At 37.0% G+C, this 20,603-nt stretch overlaps 1 protein-coding gene across 4 annotated transcripts in view; it reads right to left on the bottom strand.

Annotated features, from left to right (window-relative positions):
* The window catches only part of RPL31 (ribosomal protein L31), a 201,374-nt gene that overhangs the window by 34,829 nt on the left and 145,942 nt on the right, over window positions 1-20,603 (bottom strand). For all 4 annotated transcript variants that reach the window (XM_053707638.1, XM_053707639.1, XM_053707640.1 and 1 more), the window contains one exon: window positions 10,851-10,989. In XM_053707638.1, the coding sequence (XP_053563613.1) occupies window positions 10,851-10,989 (139 nt within the window). The remainder of the gene's footprint in view (window positions 1-10,850; window positions 10,990-20,603) is intronic.

Genomic DNA, 20,603 nt, shown 5'->3' with positions numbered 1-20,603 from the left:
CATGCATTTACAAAGTGGAACGTGGATTGAGAGCGGATATTTATTCAAAGCCCACAAACAAAAACAACACTTTGCTGTATGGCAGCTTTCATCCACCTTCCACCTTTAAAGCAATACCAAAAAGTCAATTATTAAGAGTGGATCGTATTGTGTCTGATACTGAATTAAAAATGAAAAGACTGGAACAGATGTCAAACAGATTTTTACAAAGAGGTTACCCGTTTGAACTTGTGAATAGAGAAAAGCAAAATATCATTTCAAGAATTGGAAAGTCTGAACCCATTGGAAACAAGAGGAATAGGAATAAAGATAAGATCAATAGGCTATTGTTTGTCACACAATATAGCACTAGGAGTAGTCAGGTGAACAAAATTATATGAAAGTATTGGCACATTTTACAGAAATGCCATCCTGACATTAATGCATTCCATGAACCACCAATGCTGGCTTACAAAAGGAGTCCAAATATTAAAGATCAACTAGTTAGAGCAGATGTTGGTAGTCCTAAATATCAACAGAAAACTATCACTGGTAAGCGGCGCACAGGTTGCTATCCTTGCCTCTCTTGTATAAATTGTAATTCTATGATCAAGGGAGGAGAATTTTTTCATCCTTATACAGGTAGAAAATACCGGATTAAAGAATATTTGACTTGTAGGACAGAGTTTATCATATATGCCATTAAGTGTCCATGTTCATTGGTATACATTGGACAATCGACAAGAGAGGCACGTGAGAGGATATCTGAGTACAAGTCAAATATCAGATGTGGCAAGGATGCTCCAGTGTCTGCGCATTTTCTACAAGCAGGACATAGTATCAGCCAATTACGCTTCCAAATTTTGGAACATATACACATGCCTAGGAGAGGTGGTGATAGAGAGGCCTTATTGAATAAAAGGGAAGCCTTTTGGATTAATGAGCTCAACACCTTATGGCCTAAAGGCCTCAATAGGGAGTGTAACTGGACAACATTTAAAATCTAAAAAGTGTAATTCAATATTGAGTAAGATAAATAGATTACTTCCCTAAGCGTAGGGGTTTGCATTTACCTTTGCTATACATTTAGATTTAGCATTATAGTTGATTATGCCTTAACTAGTAGTCAAAAATGGTCATTTGAGTGACATTATTGGATATAGACATTTGGCATTACCTATATTTTCACTGAGTACCCATTAGTTTTTAAATCTCTGACTTATTGTTATATGGGTATCCTTTGTTGAAGGATTCCCATGTATATCAATTTTTTAATTTTTTATATATAGTCCATTCGATTGATTGTGTTCCTATATATATATATATATATATATATATATATGGTAATTAAGAAATTTTGATATGAGTATTGTGATTAATTTTAGATTTCAAATTCTAATAAATTTGAATATTCAATATATTTATTTTCACTAATATATTCACATTGAATTTAGTTGTCACAAATATTATTATTCTAATTTTTTACTTTTTATTCTTCATTTTTTATAGGATCACTTGGCACTTTATTTATGAAGTTGATTGAATTTGTGCAATATATACAATGTAAAATATTTTGTAACAGATTTGTATCTTTGTAATTGCAAGAAATGTATTTTGACATGCAATATTCAAGTCTACCACTAGAGAGCGATATATGTGCAATTTTTTCACAATTGTTTGGTGCCAATATGGCTATTTAAATGGTGTTTTATTTAATTTATGTCAGGCTTGAGAAAGGGCTTATTGTTAGCCCGAAACGTTGCTGTATTTGACTTGTGTTTAACAAATAAAAGTCACTTTGCTCACTGCTGGAGGCTGCCTTCTTCTACTTGAATTGTTTGGGCTTGGTCAGCCCTCTCCGTGCACTAGTGAGTAGTGGGTGCTGTATCCATCTTTATTCATTTCATTATAGCTAAACCAGTGCACAGGTGAAATAATCAGCTGATCTGTAACCAACCTGCTAACATCCATCAGCTGATTATTTCACCTGTGCACTGGTTCAGCTATAATGAAAACCAGGACTGTTGGGGGTCCTTGAGGACCGCGGTTGGCAACCACTGATCTAAACCATGGCTAAACAGTCAAATACCTTTTTCTTCCCTACTTGTAGAACAAGACTCATAACATTCTTATAATTTTACATTTTAAAAACCAACCTTAATATAATTTATGTAATGGCCTTTTTTTAAACCTTAGCATACTTTTGGCTTAGAGCCCGAGCAATAGCAGATGTGAGTTTTTCAGCATGGCTCCTTAGAAGTCTGTTATGTGAGGGATATAGTGCACCCACACTATCCGACAACCAGATATGCTTTCGCTCAAGCACGAATATATTATTTTGGACTTGCAATATGAGCTCCACTTGTAATCTAGGCCTTTGTATTATATCGTCAATTGTTAATTTTTTCATAAATAAAATAAATATTTAATATTATTTATATTTTTTATTTAAAATATCTTTTTGTAGTATTTTTTATTTATAAATGCAATGACTATTCCTTATAATAAACTATTCATTTTTATACAACTCCTAAAATGTCTCCAAGTTCTGATATACATATTAAATGTATATTTAATGCATTAAAGCAAGGTACTCCCAAACTTTGGTGATCTCTTAACCCCAAATGATCCAAAGATATGGTGACCCATCTCAAACATGGATCAAATAACAGTGGCCCAGGTTTCATGCAAAGGGGCAATTATTCTCAAGGAACCAGAGAAGAATAGATGTCTATATTTTGTCATGTTCTATTGAATGTATCATTTACACATTTAAATATTGTTTCCACAGACTGTGTACATTAAAGGCTATGGGAATTAATATTCAAATTATAACATATATATATATATATATATATATATATATATATATATATATATATATTACAATTATATATTAGATATTTAAATGTTACATTTGACAAAGGTAAAGTTAATTTTGGACCTAAATCCTATGTGACCTGCTACTAATACTAACATTAGCCACAGCAATTGCTTTTTATTGAAGCTACTTTAACATTAACAGTATAGTATAACTGTTGCTATTATATGCAGAAGCCAACCCTTGCTGCCACTGCCCGTCTTCTGTATATAGTACTAAAATCAGCTGTACAACTGTTTTAGGTACATAGAACTCAATGCAGAAGATGATAAAGAAATAGTAATATCCACTGAGTTTGCATGTAAAACAATCCATCCCAAAACTCCATGCAAGTTACCCCTAACTGCAACCTCCCCACCACAAAATAACGACCAACAGGACTTGGATTTCAGCCGTTATGTTAACAGTGCCCTGGGAAACGGCGGAGATTGTGTTACAACGCACATTATTACTCTGATCTCATGAGTGCATTACATGCAGAGCTGGAGCTAGTGATCTAATAACCTTCTTTCTTGATTTTTAACCCCTTAATGACCGGACCATTTTTCAATTTTCTTACCCTTAATGACAATGGCTATTTTTACATTTCTGCAGTGTTTGTGTTTAGCTGTAATTTCCCTCTTACTCATTTACTGTACCCACACATATTATATACCGTTTTTCTCGCCATTAAATGGACTTTCTAAAGATACCATTATTTTCATCATGTCTTATAATTTACTAAAAAAAAAATAATAAAATATGAGGAAAAAATGGAAAAAAACACACTTTTTCTAACTTTGACCCACAAAATATGTTACACATCTACAATCACCAAAAAACACCCATGCTAAATAGTTTCTAAATTTTGTCCTGAGTTTAGAAATACCCAATGTTTACATGTTCTTTGCTTTTTTTGCAATTTATGGGGCAATAAATACAAGTAGCACTTCGCTATTTCCAAACCACTTTTTTTCAAAATTAGCGCTAGTTACATTGGAACCCTGATATCTGTCAGGAATACCTGAATATCCCATGACATGTATATATTTTTTTTTAGAAGACAACCCAAAGTATTGATCTAGGCCCATTTTGGTATATTTCATGCCACCATTTCACCGCCAAATGCGATCAAAAAAAAAAAAAGTTCACTTTTTCACAAAATTTGTCACAAACTTTAGGTTTCCCACTGAAATTATTTACAAACAGCTTCTGCAATTATGGCACAAATGGTTGTAAATGCTTCTCTGGGATCCCCTTTTTTCAGAAATAGCAGACTTATATGGCTTTTGGGTTGCTTTTTGGTAATTAGAAGGCCGCTAAATGCCGCTGCGCACCACACGTGTTTTATGCCCAGGAGTGAAGGGGTTAATTAGGGAGCTTGTAGGGTTAATTTTAGCTTTAGTGTAGTGTAGTAGACAACCCCAAGTATTGATCTAGGCCCATTTTGGTATATTTTATGCCACCATTTCACCGCCAAATGCGAGCAAATAAAAAAAAAAACTTTACATTTTTCACAATTTTAGGTTTCTCACTGAAATTATTTACAAACAGCTTGTGCAATTATGGCAGAAATTGTTGTAAAAGCTTCTATGGGATCCCCTTTGTTCAGAAATAGCAGACTTATATGGCTTTGGCGTTGCTTTTTGGTAATTAGAAGGCCGCTAAATGCTGCTGCGCACCACACGTTAATTATGCCCAGCAGTGAAGGGGTTAAATTAGGTAGCTTGTAGGGAGCTTGCAGGGTTAATTTTAGAGATCAGCCTCCCACCTGACACATCCCACCCCCTGATCCCTCCCAAACAGCTCTCTTCCCTCCCCCACCCCACAATTGTTCCCGCCATCTTAAGTACTGGCAGAAAGTCTGCCAGTACTAAATAAAAGAGGTTTTTTTTTTTTTTTAAATAAAAATAATAAAGTATTTTAGCTGTGATGGACCCCTGCCTTAGCCCCAACCTCCCTGATCCCCCCTCCAGCTCTCTAACCCTCTCCCCTACCTAATTACCACCATCTTGGGTACTGGCAGCTGTCTGCCAGTACCCAGTTTGGCCCCAAAAAAACCCCCAAAAAGTATTTTTATTTTATTTTTACTTAAAAAACTATTTCTGTAGTGTAGCAACCCCCCACAATACCCCCACCCCCACCCCCTCCCAGATCCTTTTATATTTTTTTTTTTTAAAAATCCCTTTTTTTCCCCTTTCTGCCCTCATTCATTGGTGTCAGTGTGGCTAATGGGTGCACGCGCACCCTCACACCCGGCACTATCGCTACCGGTGCAGAGAGGGCCACAGAGTGGCTCTCTCTGCATCGGGGGCTTGTAAAGTGGTATTGCAGGATGCCTCCATATCGAGGCATCACTGCAATACCCTCAGAGCTGCTGGAAGCATTTGTGATCGCTTCCAGCACTCTGTTAGACAACTGACGTACCAGGTACGTCCATTGTCATTAACTGCTTGTTAATGCATGACGTACCTGGTACGTCAGTTGTCATTAAGGGGTTAATGCAATTTTAATTTTGTAAATATTACAATTGTTGTGTTTTATACTAAATATAATTTGCTTACTTTTATATTTGGGTCTTAAAGGGATACTGAACCCACATTTTTTCTTTCATGATTCAGATAGAGCATGGAATTTTAAGCAACTTTCTAATTTACTGCCATCTTTGGTTCAGCACCTAGGTTGTTCTTGCTGATTGGTGGTTAAATGGTATTCACCAATCAGAAGGCGCTATCCAGTATGCTGAACCAAAAATGGGCCGGCTCGTAAGCTTACATTTCTGCTTTTTTAAATAAAGATAGCAAGAAAACGAAGAAAATGGATAATAGGAGTAAATTAGAAAGTTGCTTAAAATGCCATGCTCTATCTGAATCATGAAAGAAAAAAATTGGGTTCAGTATCCCTTTAAGCATTTTTTTGCGTGGACAGTTATTATATTCTAATAGCTGTTTCGTTGGGAGGTGCCTGTATTCTTACTACCTGCCTGACCCTTCTTTTTCATATAACTTCTCATATAACTACACACATATACATTTAAATATTTAAATTTAACTTCATTGTTCTGAGCAATTTGTAATAAAATCTCTCTAGTAGTAAAGCAGAAACAGTTGTCCTTATTAGCTACTGAGGGTTAGCAAAAGAACAAAGCCAATACTTCTGTATTAGGTTTACCGAATTTTGTTTTCAAGCAAAACTATATTTTTTATATATGTAAATGCAGTTTTTTCATCCGTATTATAGAATATTTGTGATGTGGGGGTAATTGTATTAGGTAGGTTTGTAACACCATGTTTAGAGTGCTTGCAGTGGGGATAGCGGTTAGGATTAAAGTGCAGTGGGGAGGGATCTTGGTTAAGTTTAATAGTTTATGCTGTTGTTGCATTTGTAGCATAGTTACCTGTGCTATAGCAGCTGGGGTAAAAAAACCCTCAGTTATTTATTGTCCCTCAAATAAAGGGCAGACACCATTCCTTATTATTAACATGCATAAGCTTCACCATGAGCAACTATTTCTGTTATGTCCCACACTTTGGGAAAGCCTGCTTTAATGCAATAAACTGGATGTCTTTTCTAGTATTAATGTAATGATAGGCTCCATTAGAGCACAAACAAAAAATAATATTAACAACAGTCCTGTATATATATATATATTGTAAGTATATATATATATATATATATAGACTAAAGAATTACAAGCTAGTCCTATCCAGCACTAACTAATCCCACAAAATAATTGGAAATAATTGGATACATTTCCCCAGGGCTAAGGACCCTCAACATAGCAATGTTGAGTAACTATACATAATGCATGAATTCACCGCAAAGAAGGGGAGCATTTAAAGCATTTATTGGAGCAGACTACAAAGGCAGTTAATTTGAAACATTAATTTCAGGCAATTCAACTCCTATCATAGTGCACTATGAAAACTAATGTATGTTATATACAAGGATATTGGAAAATATTAGTGATATAGATTCCAATAATTAATGACAAACGTAAAATTGTAAATGTCCCAGAATTCTGTTGGAGTCACAGGATTATAGCGACAAATTCCCAGCACTAATATGGAGGAATTGAGTCCCGTAAATTGAATTCAGCAATACCAAATTGCAATTGTGTAGTCGATGGTCAGAGTATGTCAGGGTTATAATTCAAACAGCAACCACCCTTTACTTTAGCAAATGCACTCAAAACTGAGCTCAGGCTATCAATGCTGTGTAGAAAGTCAATTCCTCCATATCAGTGCTGGGAATGTGTCGCTATAATCCTGTGACTCCAACAGAATTCTGGGACATTTTCAATTTTTTTTTTTTTTTTTTATTATTTTTTATTTTGATCAATAAGAATAACAACAAGATCAGGTATACAATGAGCAATGACAAACAGTACAATATAACCAGTGTTGTATTATCAGGATACCATTTAGCTTTGAAACACAATATACATGTCCATAAAGAATTTGGCCGGATGATGAGAGCTAATGTCCATGGATGTCTAGGGCTCCTCCAAGGAGCCCTCAGAAGGCCAATAAGAGCAGTAAGACAAGATTAATATTGCAAAGTTACTGAATTCATAATTGTCTAAGTGTTTAAACATTATGTAATTATGGTTGTTATATATAAAAGGAACAATTAAATAAACAAATAATAATGAGAGAAAGGAGAACACAGATTGTTCTTACCAGCATTAACATTTTACCATTGGTAGTACTAATATAATGAAAAATAAAAATAAGAAGACCTCTAGGCCTGTGCTGAATGAAATGACAAGAGGAAATCAAGTACAAACAAAACAACAAAGAGAAAAAAAGAAAAAAGGGGGGCAGGGAAAAGGAGGGATGGGGGGGTTTCATTCAATGGATTGGGGGGGAGATTAGGGAATGGATGAGAGGAGCTATTCTCAGGGTTGTAAGGTATCATAAGCGGAGAGGCAGATAATGTCCACAACTGAGTGTTATTCAGGACCATACTCCCAGATTATAATTTGAAGGTCTTTTGAACCATGTATGTGAGAAACATACGATTCCATCGCTTTTACAAAATTTAGAATATCCACGATCTGTGCCCAAGAGGGTACGGTCTGTTGGAGCCACAGCCTGGCCAGAGCTAGTTTTATTGCTAAAACGAGGTATATACAGAACATCTTCTGTGGTAGCGGCAAATGTGTAGGCAACATATGGAACAAGCCCATGCTTGGAGACAGTTGTATTGGAATGCCTTTCGTGGTTCAGTATTGGACAGCAAGTTGCCAGAGGGTTTGGATTTGTGGGCATGTCCACCAAATGTGTAGTGGAGTCCCCATCGCATCACATCCTCTCCAACATTTAGGGAAGTTGATGGGTGAGATCTTGAACAGGCGCAGAGGTGTCATATGCCATTGTAGCATTATTTTACGGAATAGCTTATATAAAGTTGTACAATGAACCGCTTTTTTAGTTAACTGTGTTGCAGTCCTCCACTGTTGTGGTTCATGTACTAATGCCAAGGAGATTTCCCATTGTCTTACAGGGGAAGATTTGTAAAAAAGAGGAGGATTCAGAAGGTCTAGATATGAAGTTGTAAGCAGTTTAATTGGAGGAGATGTCGTGTCCCACCTAACTTCCCACCTAGTCCTGTTTCTTAAGGGGCCCTTATCAAAGCCCCACGATTTAAGATAGCTACGTAACCTCCAAAATTCAAAGTGTAAAATGATGGGTGGGTTGAACTTCCTAATAAATGCTTGAGAGGTTAACAGACCATTTCCTTCAAATAGATCTGCAACCTTGATTATACCTAAATTAGTCCATAAATTAGGGCGGGTGTCGGGTAGGGTTAATAACAACCCTCTGAGCGTGTGAGATGGCGACGGATGGGGAGCAATAGGTGCTAAATTATGTATTTTGTCCCAGAACATCAGATTAGAGATCACAATGTAATTAAGCGAGAGGCCGGGAGGTCTAGAATGCTTGGGGAGCCATATGAGATCACGCAGGGTGAACCCTGCCGGAAGGGTCGCTTGTTCAATTTCCGCCCACCTACTCTGCATGGTCGAGCCCCATTGAGTCACGTGTGACAATCTAGCTGCCTCATGATATCTCAAAATATTATGGGCAGCCGCCCCACCAACTAGTATGGGCTGTTGCAGTGTACCAACGGCCACCCTTGGTGCTTTGTTGCGCCAAATGAATCTATTACAGAGTTGCTGAAATTTATGGATCGTGGCTCTAGGGATTGGGATGGGAAGGGATCTAAAGATATAAGTCAGCTTCGGAAGAAGACACATTTTGAAAGCTGCTATGCGTCCAAGCTAGGATAATGAGGGAACGTTCCACATATTAGTTGACGATGCAACAGTGGATAGAAGAGGGGAAAAGTTTAAGTCAATAATAGTAGATATATTATGCGAGAGACATACACCCAAATGCTTGATGTGTGATGTGGACCATTGGAATTTATATTTACTTCCTAACGAGTCAAGGATGTCCTCTGGAATATTTATAGTATATACCTCTGTTTTAGATACGTTAAGTTTATAGTAACTAATTAGAGCAAAATTCTCTAAGAGAGAGAACAAATGAGGTAAAGAGGTGAGAGGGTCAGATACCAGTACCGTCAGATCATCTGCAAAGAGCGCGATTTTTTGCTCAACACCGTGTATCACTACATCTTTGATCTGCGGGTTTGAGCGAACAGCGGCAGCCAAAGGCTCCACTACAAGAGCGAATATGAGGGGTGATAGTGGGCACCCCTGTCTGGTACCATTGGCCATCACAAAGGGCTCCGAGCAAAATCCCAGTCCCTTGCAGATGGATTTGAATATAATGCTGCTATAGTTGTAATGAAGGATGAAGGAAATCCAAACCCTCGTAGCACAGCAAACATATATTTCCATCCTACCCTGTCGAAGGCCTTTTCAGCGTCCAACGACAGGGTGACACAGGGCAAGTGCGATCTCTGAGCCTCAAAATATACATTCAACAAGCGTCTTGTATGATCCAGGGCTTGACGTCTCAAGACAAAACCCACGTGATCTGGGTCCACCAGGGTGGACATTTTCAATTTTAAGTTTGTCATTAATTTTTTTTGAGAGCTCTCATATATCACTATATAATTTTTTCTTATTGGAATCTATATCACTAATATTTTCCAATATCCTTGTATATAACCTACATTAGTTTTCATAGTGCATTATGATAGGAGTTGAATTGCCTGAAATTAATGTTTCAAATTAACTGCCTTGTAGTTTTCTCTAATAAATGCTTTAAATTCTCCCCTTTTTTTGCGGTGAATTCATGCATTATGTATAGTTACTTAACATTGCTATGTTGAGGGTCCTTAGCCCTGGGGAAATGTATCCAATTATTTTGTGGGATTAGTTAGTGCTGGATAGGTCATTGTTACTAGCCCTTTTATAGGGAATACTGGTATTTGCTGACAACACCCTTGAATAATATATATATATATTTTTGTATATATATATATATATATATATATATATATATATATTTGATGAGTGAGAATTAAAGCGTTGCTAAGAGACCTGATGAAGGATTGAGAACCATAAAAAAATATATTTTTCACCTATTTGTAGTGTTCACAATAATACACTGATGCTGCAAATTTCTGCTAAACTGTGTTGCTGTGCAACTTTGTTGTGTGTCAGGAAGCAGTTTATCATAGGTTAATCAGTACATTTGTCATTTATGAGGACTGAACCAGAGAATACAAGCTTCAGCAGTATTATTTGAAGATCTGGAAGCTGTTTGCCAAACATTATATTATAGTCTTGCACCGGTCTTGGGTTGTTGTGTTTTTATCACATAATTCTTGTGTTACATCCAAATGATTGGTCTCTGACTGCAAAATAATGAAGTTGTAAACAAACTTTGTTTTTAGCTCAAGTTCACTCTTCATTACTACTGTACTCAAGTAAGTAGCTTGCCTACTTTTTCGATTAGACTAAGGTTTTGAAATCAATTATAATCTTTGCATTGAATGACTTGTACTTTTTAAAAAAAGTATTACTGCACACCTGATGTCTCAGACAAGCTATTAGTTCTTTGAACAATCTGGGGTTGTTGGTGAAATCCCATAGTTCCTTGCTGCTGAGAATAGGTCTGTAAAAACAATGGGTCCGTTTGTTCATTTTGTAATGAGCTTGATGTTGGCACCTGATGGGTAAAATGAATATAAGAGTGATTAGTAAAACATTTTTAGAAACAATTACATGTTTTAGGTTATGCCAATAAAAGACACAAATTAATTTATAATAATGGTAACATGTAAAAACCCATATAAAGCAATCATCAATAAAGAGGGATTTTGTTTTACAAAATGCCTCATAAAAAATAAAGTACTTGGTGTCTAACTAATTTTCTATAATATACTAATTCCAACTAATTATCTAGTGGAGCCACTGCATGAAGTGACTAATCAACATGCCGACATGAACCCCATAGAATAACAAATAAATATGTATAAAAATACATTTTCTTTAAAAGGGCATGAAACCCAAAATATTTATTTCATGATTCAGATAGAGCAGACAATTTTAAATAACTTTCAAATGTATCTCTATTATCTAATTTGTTTTGTTCTCTTTCTATCCTTTGTTGAAAATAATACCTAGGTAGGCTCAGAAGTTGCTGATTGGTGGCTGCACATATATTCCACTTGTGATTGGCTTTCAGTTGCTCCCAGTAGTGCACTACAGCTACTTCAACAAAGGATACAAACAGAAGTAAAATGGAAAGTTCTTTAAAATTGTATGCTCTATTTGAATTTTATTACAAGACCAGAGACTCCTATTTTGCATATCTTTCTTTATACTACTCAATGCAGCATTTTAAAGTGATGATACAGAAGAGAATAAAACATTAAAACAATACAGATAAAACATAGTAAACATAAGTAACCAATGAAATGGGTACTTTAGTGAACACAGAAAATATGGACCAATAAGATGAGTCATAGCTCCCATAAACTGTCCAATACGTGCCCCAACTTCCTCTTTCTTTTGCTGCTCATTGCAAGATAAGTTCATTATAAGTTTGCTCTTATTAAAATTACTGTTAATGTGGTTTCTATATATATATTTTTCCCTTTAAACGTTCTCTCTTTTAGGATTGTTTTTCCTTATTTTACATGTCCGTCTTTTTCTTTTCTTTTTCATGTATTTCCCCTTTTTTATGTTTTCCGTTTTTTCTTATATGTTTCCTAATACTTTTTCTCCCATACCGCCACATTACCCGGTCATTTACTGAACCCTCCCCCCTTTTTTACTTATCTTTAGATCCCGGTCTTGTCTTACTGTTATCCTAACTGTCGGCTCGTGCAGCGTTCGCCATTTTGCTGCGTCATCCTCCTCTCTCCTTCTTAGTTCCCGCCTTCTAATTTCCCGCCCTCTGACGTATTTGTCTCCTCACGTCAGTCGGGCTCCTGTTTCAGACTAACACACCGGATACTCTGCTTCTTTGTATCCATTTTGTTTGACAGCTTATAAGATTTTTTCTTGCCACTAGATGGTGTTATAACACCATATTATCATTATATACACTTATAATTGTTATTACTTTGCAGCAAGTTAAGTTTTATCTTTATAACTTTTATTACTATTTGGAGGGTTTGTCTTTATTAACTGAAGTTCTGAATAAGATTTGTTTTAAAAATTTTTTTGTGTAAATATATATTTAATTAAAAATTTTATTTCAATATATTCAAATATTTTGTTATCATGTCACAAATACCTGAATTACAAGTCCCCCTTACTGCACAATCTGTGCAGTCTATGATTGACAATTCTATGGGGAAAATGATGTCTCATATGACTAAACTGTTAGCTCATCAGCCTATTCTAAAAACTATTTCTAAAAGGAAAAGACCTTTATCTGCCTCTGTTTTAACAAGCAAAAAACTAGTTTCTAAGTCTCGTCAGACTTTAACTGACTCTTTAATTCCTGGCGGTAAAGGAAGAAAAACATCCGCAAAGCCTCCCCCTAATCCCAAGGGGTTACAAATGGGATCAAAAATGCCTGAGTCTTTTTCCTTGAGTAAATCAAAAAATGCATTACCCTGTGACTCTGACTCTTCTACAGAAGAATTATCTCATTCTGAATTTGAGGAAAACTCTGATAATTTAGTTTCAGATTCAGAATCTCCCAAACCTAAAAAAGCTAAAAAATCTTTTAAAAAATCTAAATCCTCTACAAATGAGGATTCAAAAATTTTTTGATTGTCTTGGCAATCCAAGATTTTGTGCTGACGATCTCCACCACCCAAGATCCTCAGAATGGTGCCCTTCTTTTGACGTTGCCACTTTTATTGATTATCAATTAAAATTTCCCCTCAAAAAAGATTCTCGCAACAAAATGAGGGCAGAATGTCCTCGCCCTCTCCTCCCAAAAAATTCCTGCATAACTCCTGAAATTGACCCCAAAATTATAAAATTTATTGGTTCCCCCGGCTATAAAGTAAAAAAGGGCATGGACCGTGCATGGAAAACATGCCAAGATAAACTTTTAGACTCTGTTGGTCCAATCTCAAAACTTTTTGAAATTTCTGAGCAAGCTGTTTTGGATAATTCCCCCCTTGATCCCTATTTAGTTAGGGAATGGGTTCAAAGAATCCTTTCTTTTATTGGTAATGCTAATTCAGCAATTATTATCGAACGTAGAAAGAATATTCTACGGAAAATCGATCCTAAGATTTGTGACAATGCTAGCAATGAACTTGACTCTGACGCTAATGGTCTTCTTTTTGGAGATATTTTCCTTAAAGACCTTAATAATTATATTAATACCTTTTCTAATCTTAATAAAGTCAGGACTTCAGTTCGTAAAATTTTCTATCCAAATTATTTCTCTGACAGGGCCGGGAAAGGCAGAGGTCGCTTTCCTGGCCGCTCAAACTATCAATCAAGACCTCAATTCCAACAACAACAGTTTCAACAACCCTTCCATCGATCTTTTCAAGATCCCTCCATCTCACAGTTCTTTCCATCCAGATCCAGACCATGGTTCCAAAGGGGTCAGCGTTCCAGACCAAGATCCCGCCCCCCTTCAAGTAAGTCCTCTTTTTCCTCATTCTCTTCCTTTTTTCCCAGAAAATCTTGGTGGCAGACTCTCTCTCTTTGTCCAAAATTGGAATCTAATTACATTAGACCCGTGGATTCTCCAATCGGTTCAAGGTGTTCGGATAGAATTTTCTTCCCCTCCGATTCAGACTTTAAGACCTCGTCCCATTCAATTTTCAATGGAAGATCAAAATCTGGTTCAATCAGAAGTTTTAAGTCTTTTTCAAAAACAGGCCATTCAAATCACAGAATTTTCTCAAGATTTATTCATCAGCAATCTGTTCCTGGTAAAGAAGAAAAACGGACAATTCCGTCCAGTCATAAACTTAAGAGAATTAAATTCTTTCGTTTCTTATCATCATTTCAAAATGGAAGGAATTCATCTGTTAAGAGATTGTCTCAGAGGAAACGATTGGCTAGTTCGTTTAGACCTTACAGATGCTTACTTGACAGTCCCAATTGCCCCGGAACATCGGAAATTTCTAACTTTTCCTTGGAAAGACCAATTTTGGAGTTTTACTTGCCTTCCTTTTGGTCTCTCTTCAGCTCCTTGGATTTTTACAAAATTATTAAAACCAGTCATGGCCTGGTTGAGACTCAGAGGTGTCCGTCTAATTATTTACTTAGACGATATCCTGATTATGAATCAGAGTTTTATTACTCTTCAAAACCAATTATCCCTTACTATTCATCTACTAGAGAATCTAGGTTTTATAATAAACAAAGAAAAATCTGTTCTTACTCCTTCCCAATCTCTAATCTTTCTGGGTTTCTCCATAGATACCTCCAAATCTACCCTCAGTTTACCTCCAGACAAAATAAAGAACATCAAGAAAGAAATATCTCGTACCCTTTCAGCTCAATTTATTCCTATCAGGAATATAGCCAGGATAGTAGGGTTACTTTCATCCTCTATTCAGGCTATATTTCCTGCTCCCCTTCACTATCGGGAATTACAACGTCTCAAAATTTGTCACCTTCAAAAAGGATTCTCTTATTCTCATTTAATTCAACTCTCCCCAGAAGCCAAGGAGGAACTCTCCTGGTGGCTCTCTCATATGGAAGCATGGAATGGGAGAGCAATATTTGGCAATTCCCCAGACCTTATCATCGAATCAGATGCAAGCAGATCAGGCTGGGGTGCTCGATGCGGTCCTTCCATCACAGGAGGAAAATGGTCTCTATCAGAAAAGAGATTCCATATAAATTGTCTAGAACTTCTAGCGGGTTCCTTCGCTGTCAAAAGTTTTGTGAAAAACTCTTCTCCAGTTACCATCTTACTTCGTATGGACAATATCTCTGCAGTTCGCTATCTGAACCGTTTGGGAGGTACGAAATCCAGAGATCTTTCCAATATTACGAAAGAATTCATACATCTATGTCTAGACAGGAATATTTCTGTGAAAGCAGAATACATTCCGGGTCTCTCAAACACGGCAGCAGACTGGGGTTCCCGTTTTCTTACAGATTACAGCAACTGGAGACTCGACAGGAAAGTTTTTCTTTCCCTATCTCTCCTCAGAGGTCCTTTCAATCTCGATCTCTTTGCATCTCGTCTAAATTTTCAAATCCTCCCTTACTTCAGTTGGAGACCGGATCCAGAAGCAGCTGCAATAGATGCCTTTCTTCAACTCTGGCCTCCTCAAGGAGCATACGCCTTCCCTCCTTTCTCGATGATTTCGAGAACAATTTCTGTGGTTCGCAGGGACAAGATTTCTCTTCTTCTGATAACCCCCCTCTGGCCAACTCAACCGTGGTACCCTTCTCTTCTGGAAATGTCTTTCAAACTTCCTATTCTCCTTCCTCATCTTCCTCATCTGTTGTCCAATCCAGAAGGAGATTTTCACGAACTCATTGTTCAAGACTCACTCCGTCTCATCGCTTGGTCAATTTCGGGGATTCCTGTCCTCTCGAAGGACTTTCTGACGGAGCTAAATCTCTCATGCAAGAATCGTGGGCCCCAGGCACCCGAAAATCTTACTTCTATGCTTGGACAAAATGGTCTAGCTGGTGCCTGGCTAGGAACTTGGATCCCATTTCAGCTGATATAAATCATATTATCAATTTCTTAACCTCTCTTTTTGAATCAGGTTTAGCCTACAGATCTATCAACTTATATCGATCTGCTATTTCGGCTAAACACTCATTATTAAATAATTTTCCTATTGGACAACATCCTCTTATTTGTAGACTTTTAAAGGCTATTAGACTAAAACGTCCTCCTACTCCTAAATACAATTCTTTTTGGGACGTGGATAAAATATTTTCTCTTTTCAAATCTTGGCCTTCTAATAACCTTCTTTCCCTAAAACAACTTTCCGCTAAACTAGCTACCTTACTTTGTCTTATTTCTTTTCGTAGAGTTTCTGATGTTGGTGCTTTAGATTTTAATTCTAAGATTTTCTCTCCTGAAGGTGTCACCTTTTTCTTATCTCGTAGAACAAAAACTTTTTCTTCTTCTATTTTCTATCCTTACTTACCTTTGGAACCTTCTCTTTGTGTGGTTAAATGTCTCAAAGAATATGAATCTAGAACTTCACTTTTCAGATCTTCTTTTTCTCAACAACTTTTTATCTCTTTTATTCCTCCTCATGCTCCTGTCTCTAATACTTCTATTTCCCGCTGGGTGAAGTGGGTGATGAAAGAAGCTGGTATTGATATTTCAATTTTTTCTGCTCACTCTGTCAGAGGTTCCGCGGCCTCTAAGGCATTCCTTAAGGCGGCTCCTCTTCAACAAATTTTAGTTTCTGCTGATTGGTCTTCGGACTCTATTTTCAAACAGTTTTACTTCAAACCCATTCTTCATCCAGCTAACAATTTACTTACTTAACATTTGCTTTAAACTAGCAAAATAGGAGTCTCTGGTCTTGTAATAAAATTCCGATTATCCTAGTTTTATGAAGGTATAATCTAGATTTTATTAAAGACACAGAGACGAGTATTTTCCCTCCTCTGCTTGTACCCTCCCGTATTATTCTTATTATTAATGTTATGTTTTGTTTCAGTTACCAACTAATCATGAAGAATTATTAAAAAGTGGTTTCATCCCTCTTCACTCGTCCCTACAATCAATCCCTTCGAATCCTCAGAAGTTCTTCTCCAAGTTCAAAGAATACTGGTTTTCCCCTTCGTCTCTAAGTTTTGGAATTAAAAGAAGTCTTCTCATTTCCTGTTGGATTGCAATGTTTCTGTTGGTTCTTGTTTTCATGATGGAACTTTTATCTATTATCGGTAATTCCTGGATCTTCAGCATCAAGCAAGAAAGAGGAAGTTGGGGCACGTATTGGACAGTTTATGGGAGCTATGACTCATCTTATTGGTCCATATTTTCTGTGTTCACTAAAGTACCCATTTCATTGGTTACTTATGTTTACTATGTTTTATCTGTATTGTTTTAATGTTTTATTCTCTTCTGTATCATCACTTTAAAATGCTGCATTGAGTAGTATAAAGAAAGATATGCAAAATACTCGTCTCTGTGTCTTTAATAAAATCTAGATTATACCTTCATAAAACTAGGATAATCGGAATTATGAAAGGAAAAAAATGGGTTTCATATCCCTTTAATTGCTACTATATTAAAGTTAATGATAAATTCAAAACAGAAGATATATATTGTGACAGAAGTCAATGGATAGTTTATAATAGAATCTATTTTACCCCACAAATTCTACAATATTATTGGTGGGATTGAAAATGTGCTAATAATTGTGTTTTTGGCCAGTATTCCACTCCACAGTTTGGATATGGCAGAGAATTACAGATGAGGAATTCAGTTCACGTTTTCCTTCCAAGATAAGGTTTTCTCACCTGCAGCTAATTAAATGTCAATTAGCTCTTGTTAAATAGTGTGCGCTGCGGCTGCTAGTGAGAACATGTATGTGAAGGACAGAATATATTATGAAGTTGTGCTGGTGTCTAGAGGTTCGAGGCCTGTAAATTTTGTAATCGGTTTGTAATTTTGCAGTTGTGTGGAAAAGCCACATAACTTTAGTCGGGAATTCTATATTCTGTTTATTAAGCACCATTGTGCAAGGATTTATTTAGTTTGTTTTGTTTACGTTAAAAATGTATACCTGCAAATTGTCTGTGAATAAACAGACAAGGCTTTTACACCTAAATCCAGTGTGTGTAAAGTACTTTGCTGCTGTGAAGATTGTGTGTCAAAAATGTTCCCGGGACAAAATCCCAAGGGTAGGGGTATTTTTTGTGGTCACATTTGGTGGAGAATACGGGCAGCACACTGATAAGTCTGTAAAGCAGAAAACAGACAATTTGCTCAAATGGAGGAGGTTATTAAAGCTTTGATCCAGTCTATAGCTGTGCAGCAAGAAACAAACAGAATGAAAACTGAGATCAATGCTACACAGCAAAGTAAATTTGCAGCTTTGCAAGAACTCGTGTCATAAACAAAATACTGATGCCATAATTAAGGAGCTGGCAGCTACACAAGCAGAGGTGCATCATTTGCTGAGAGAGAAGCAGCAAAGTGCCACTCATGCCATACATCAAGAAGAAGTCTGTCTGAAAGGCTTTCTGGGAGTGCAGCAAAAGTGCCACAAAGTTACAGAGTGTTTGGCATGAGTAATTACCTGCAAAGGATGGTGGCTACAGACAATGTAGAGGCTTAACTGATGGAATTTTAGCAAACCACTGAAAGGGAAGGGTGACCTGTGACTGAGTGGGCGAGTTTACTTGCACCATTCCTGAGTTTAGAACCCCAGAAAGCATACTATTATTTGGAGCCAGAGCAAGCCAAGTTCTATAAAAGTTAAAGGCAGAAATCTTGGCATGCCTGGAAACGACTAATATAAGATAAAAGATATATCCAAAAATGATAATCAAAATAAGGGGCACTTAAAAAAACCTAATAACAAAAAACAAGTGTTTGATAAACAACAAATGGCAATGAAATATAATGTATTTTAAAGAGCAAAGCAATCAAATAATGACTAAAAACTAAAAGCAAAAAACAAAAAAAAATATCATAAAAAAATAATAATAAAGGAAAAGATGGCTGTAAAAGACCTTTGTAAGAACAGTAAGGCAGCTCCTCTTGTGACTGACGGTGTATCAGTTCATCTAGAAATGGAAAACAGAAAAAGGGCGCCTAGTATAGCCATCCAAAAGAAATGGAAACAAGTAACAACAATTTAACTTCATGTCTGAGGAAACGGCCACAGTATAACAGGCGAGAAACGCGTTGTACAATAAATTTGTTTTTAACTTTTTAAACACCACGGATGTGACTTTTAATTTCCTGCCTGAACTCAGAGCGACAATATCTCCCCTTACACTGGCTCTCCCCTGAGCCAAGTCCAATACGGAGACCATAGTTTGACACAGGGTTTACTGCACACGCTTGGCTACACTATGAGACACCCTTTTTTCTGTTTCGATTTCTGGAAGCAACTAATGCAGTTCGTACCCAGAGATTTTATGCCTGGAATTACAGCAAAGATAAAACTGTAATGTCTCCAATGTTTGACCTAATAGATCTGTCTAGAAAGTTGCTAAAACCTGAGACCAATTCATCCAATGTTACTGTGGAGCTATTTGTTATGGATCAGTTCAGGAGCAATTTACCAGTTGCCCTGTGGGTGAGTCAGAGTGATCCCCAAACCATTGACCAGCTTGTGGAGGGATATGCTGCAGTAGGGAATCTGTTGCATTACCCCATCCAATAAAGACCCTGAAGCCTGACGCCCCAGAGCCCTGCTAAAGGCTAAATTACAAGTGGCAAACTTTTGTGTGATCGGGTATTTGCGCACATCAAAAACAGCTCACGTATTACAAGTTGGGTTAGTGCCAGACACAAAAGTTGTACTAGACACAACATTAATACATTGTAAATTACAGTTACACTCATATAAACACTATCTGATAAATAATATTAATTTAAATATAAAAAGTTTTAAGGGTTAATGGGTATATGACATGGTGTTTGTCTAAATATGTGTATGTATATATATATATATATATATATATATATATATATATATATGTGTGTATTTTACTGTATATACACTGTACAATTTTCACATTCCAATGTTTGTCACATATAACGTCATTCCCGTGCTTAGGATTGAAACTGAGACTCCTGGTTCGCAGCCTGTTGCTCTGTCCTTGAGCCACCAAGGGGCTCTGATTTGGGCTGATTTTCTTGGAGACCTGCTGCCTCCACTGGCTGTGCTCTTTAGCTCCACCTGCCTGCTAGCTGCAGACAGTTACCTAATCAGCATTACTATAAAAGGCTGCCTCTCAGACCACTCTCTGCCCTGATATTGTGGTACATCCCATTGTTTGTGCCTCTATCCTGTTTCCAGAATTCCTGTCATGTTGGTGATTTCGTGGCATCTGAACTCAGCTTGCTGATTGATTGTTGTCCTGGATTTTCCCTGAGCTTGATAAAAGATTAGACTGCTTTTCTGGGATTCAGACCCTCGCCTTGTCTTGTGACTTTTCTTGTGCATCCAGTCACCGGCTTGTCACAGCAGTACCCGTGTATCCTGTGTCTCCAACCTGTCACAGCTGTATCTGTGTATCCAGCCTCAAGCCTGTCACAGCTGTGCCTGTGTATCCTGTGTCTCCAGCCTCTCACAGCAATACCTGTGTATCCTGTGTTTCCAGCCTTTCACAGCTGTACCTGTTATCCTATGTCTCCAGCCTTACACAACAATACCTGTGTGTCCTGTGTCTCCAGCCTGTCACAGC

Source organism: Bombina bombina, chromosome 3 (assembly GCF_027579735.1).
Source record: "Bombina bombina isolate aBomBom1 chromosome 3, aBomBom1.pri, whole genome shotgun sequence".
In the NCBI taxonomy this organism is placed as follows: domain Eukaryota; kingdom Metazoa; phylum Chordata; class Amphibia; order Anura; family Bombinatoridae; genus Bombina; species Bombina bombina.
This window is presented reverse-complemented; position numbering and strand designations above follow the sequence as displayed.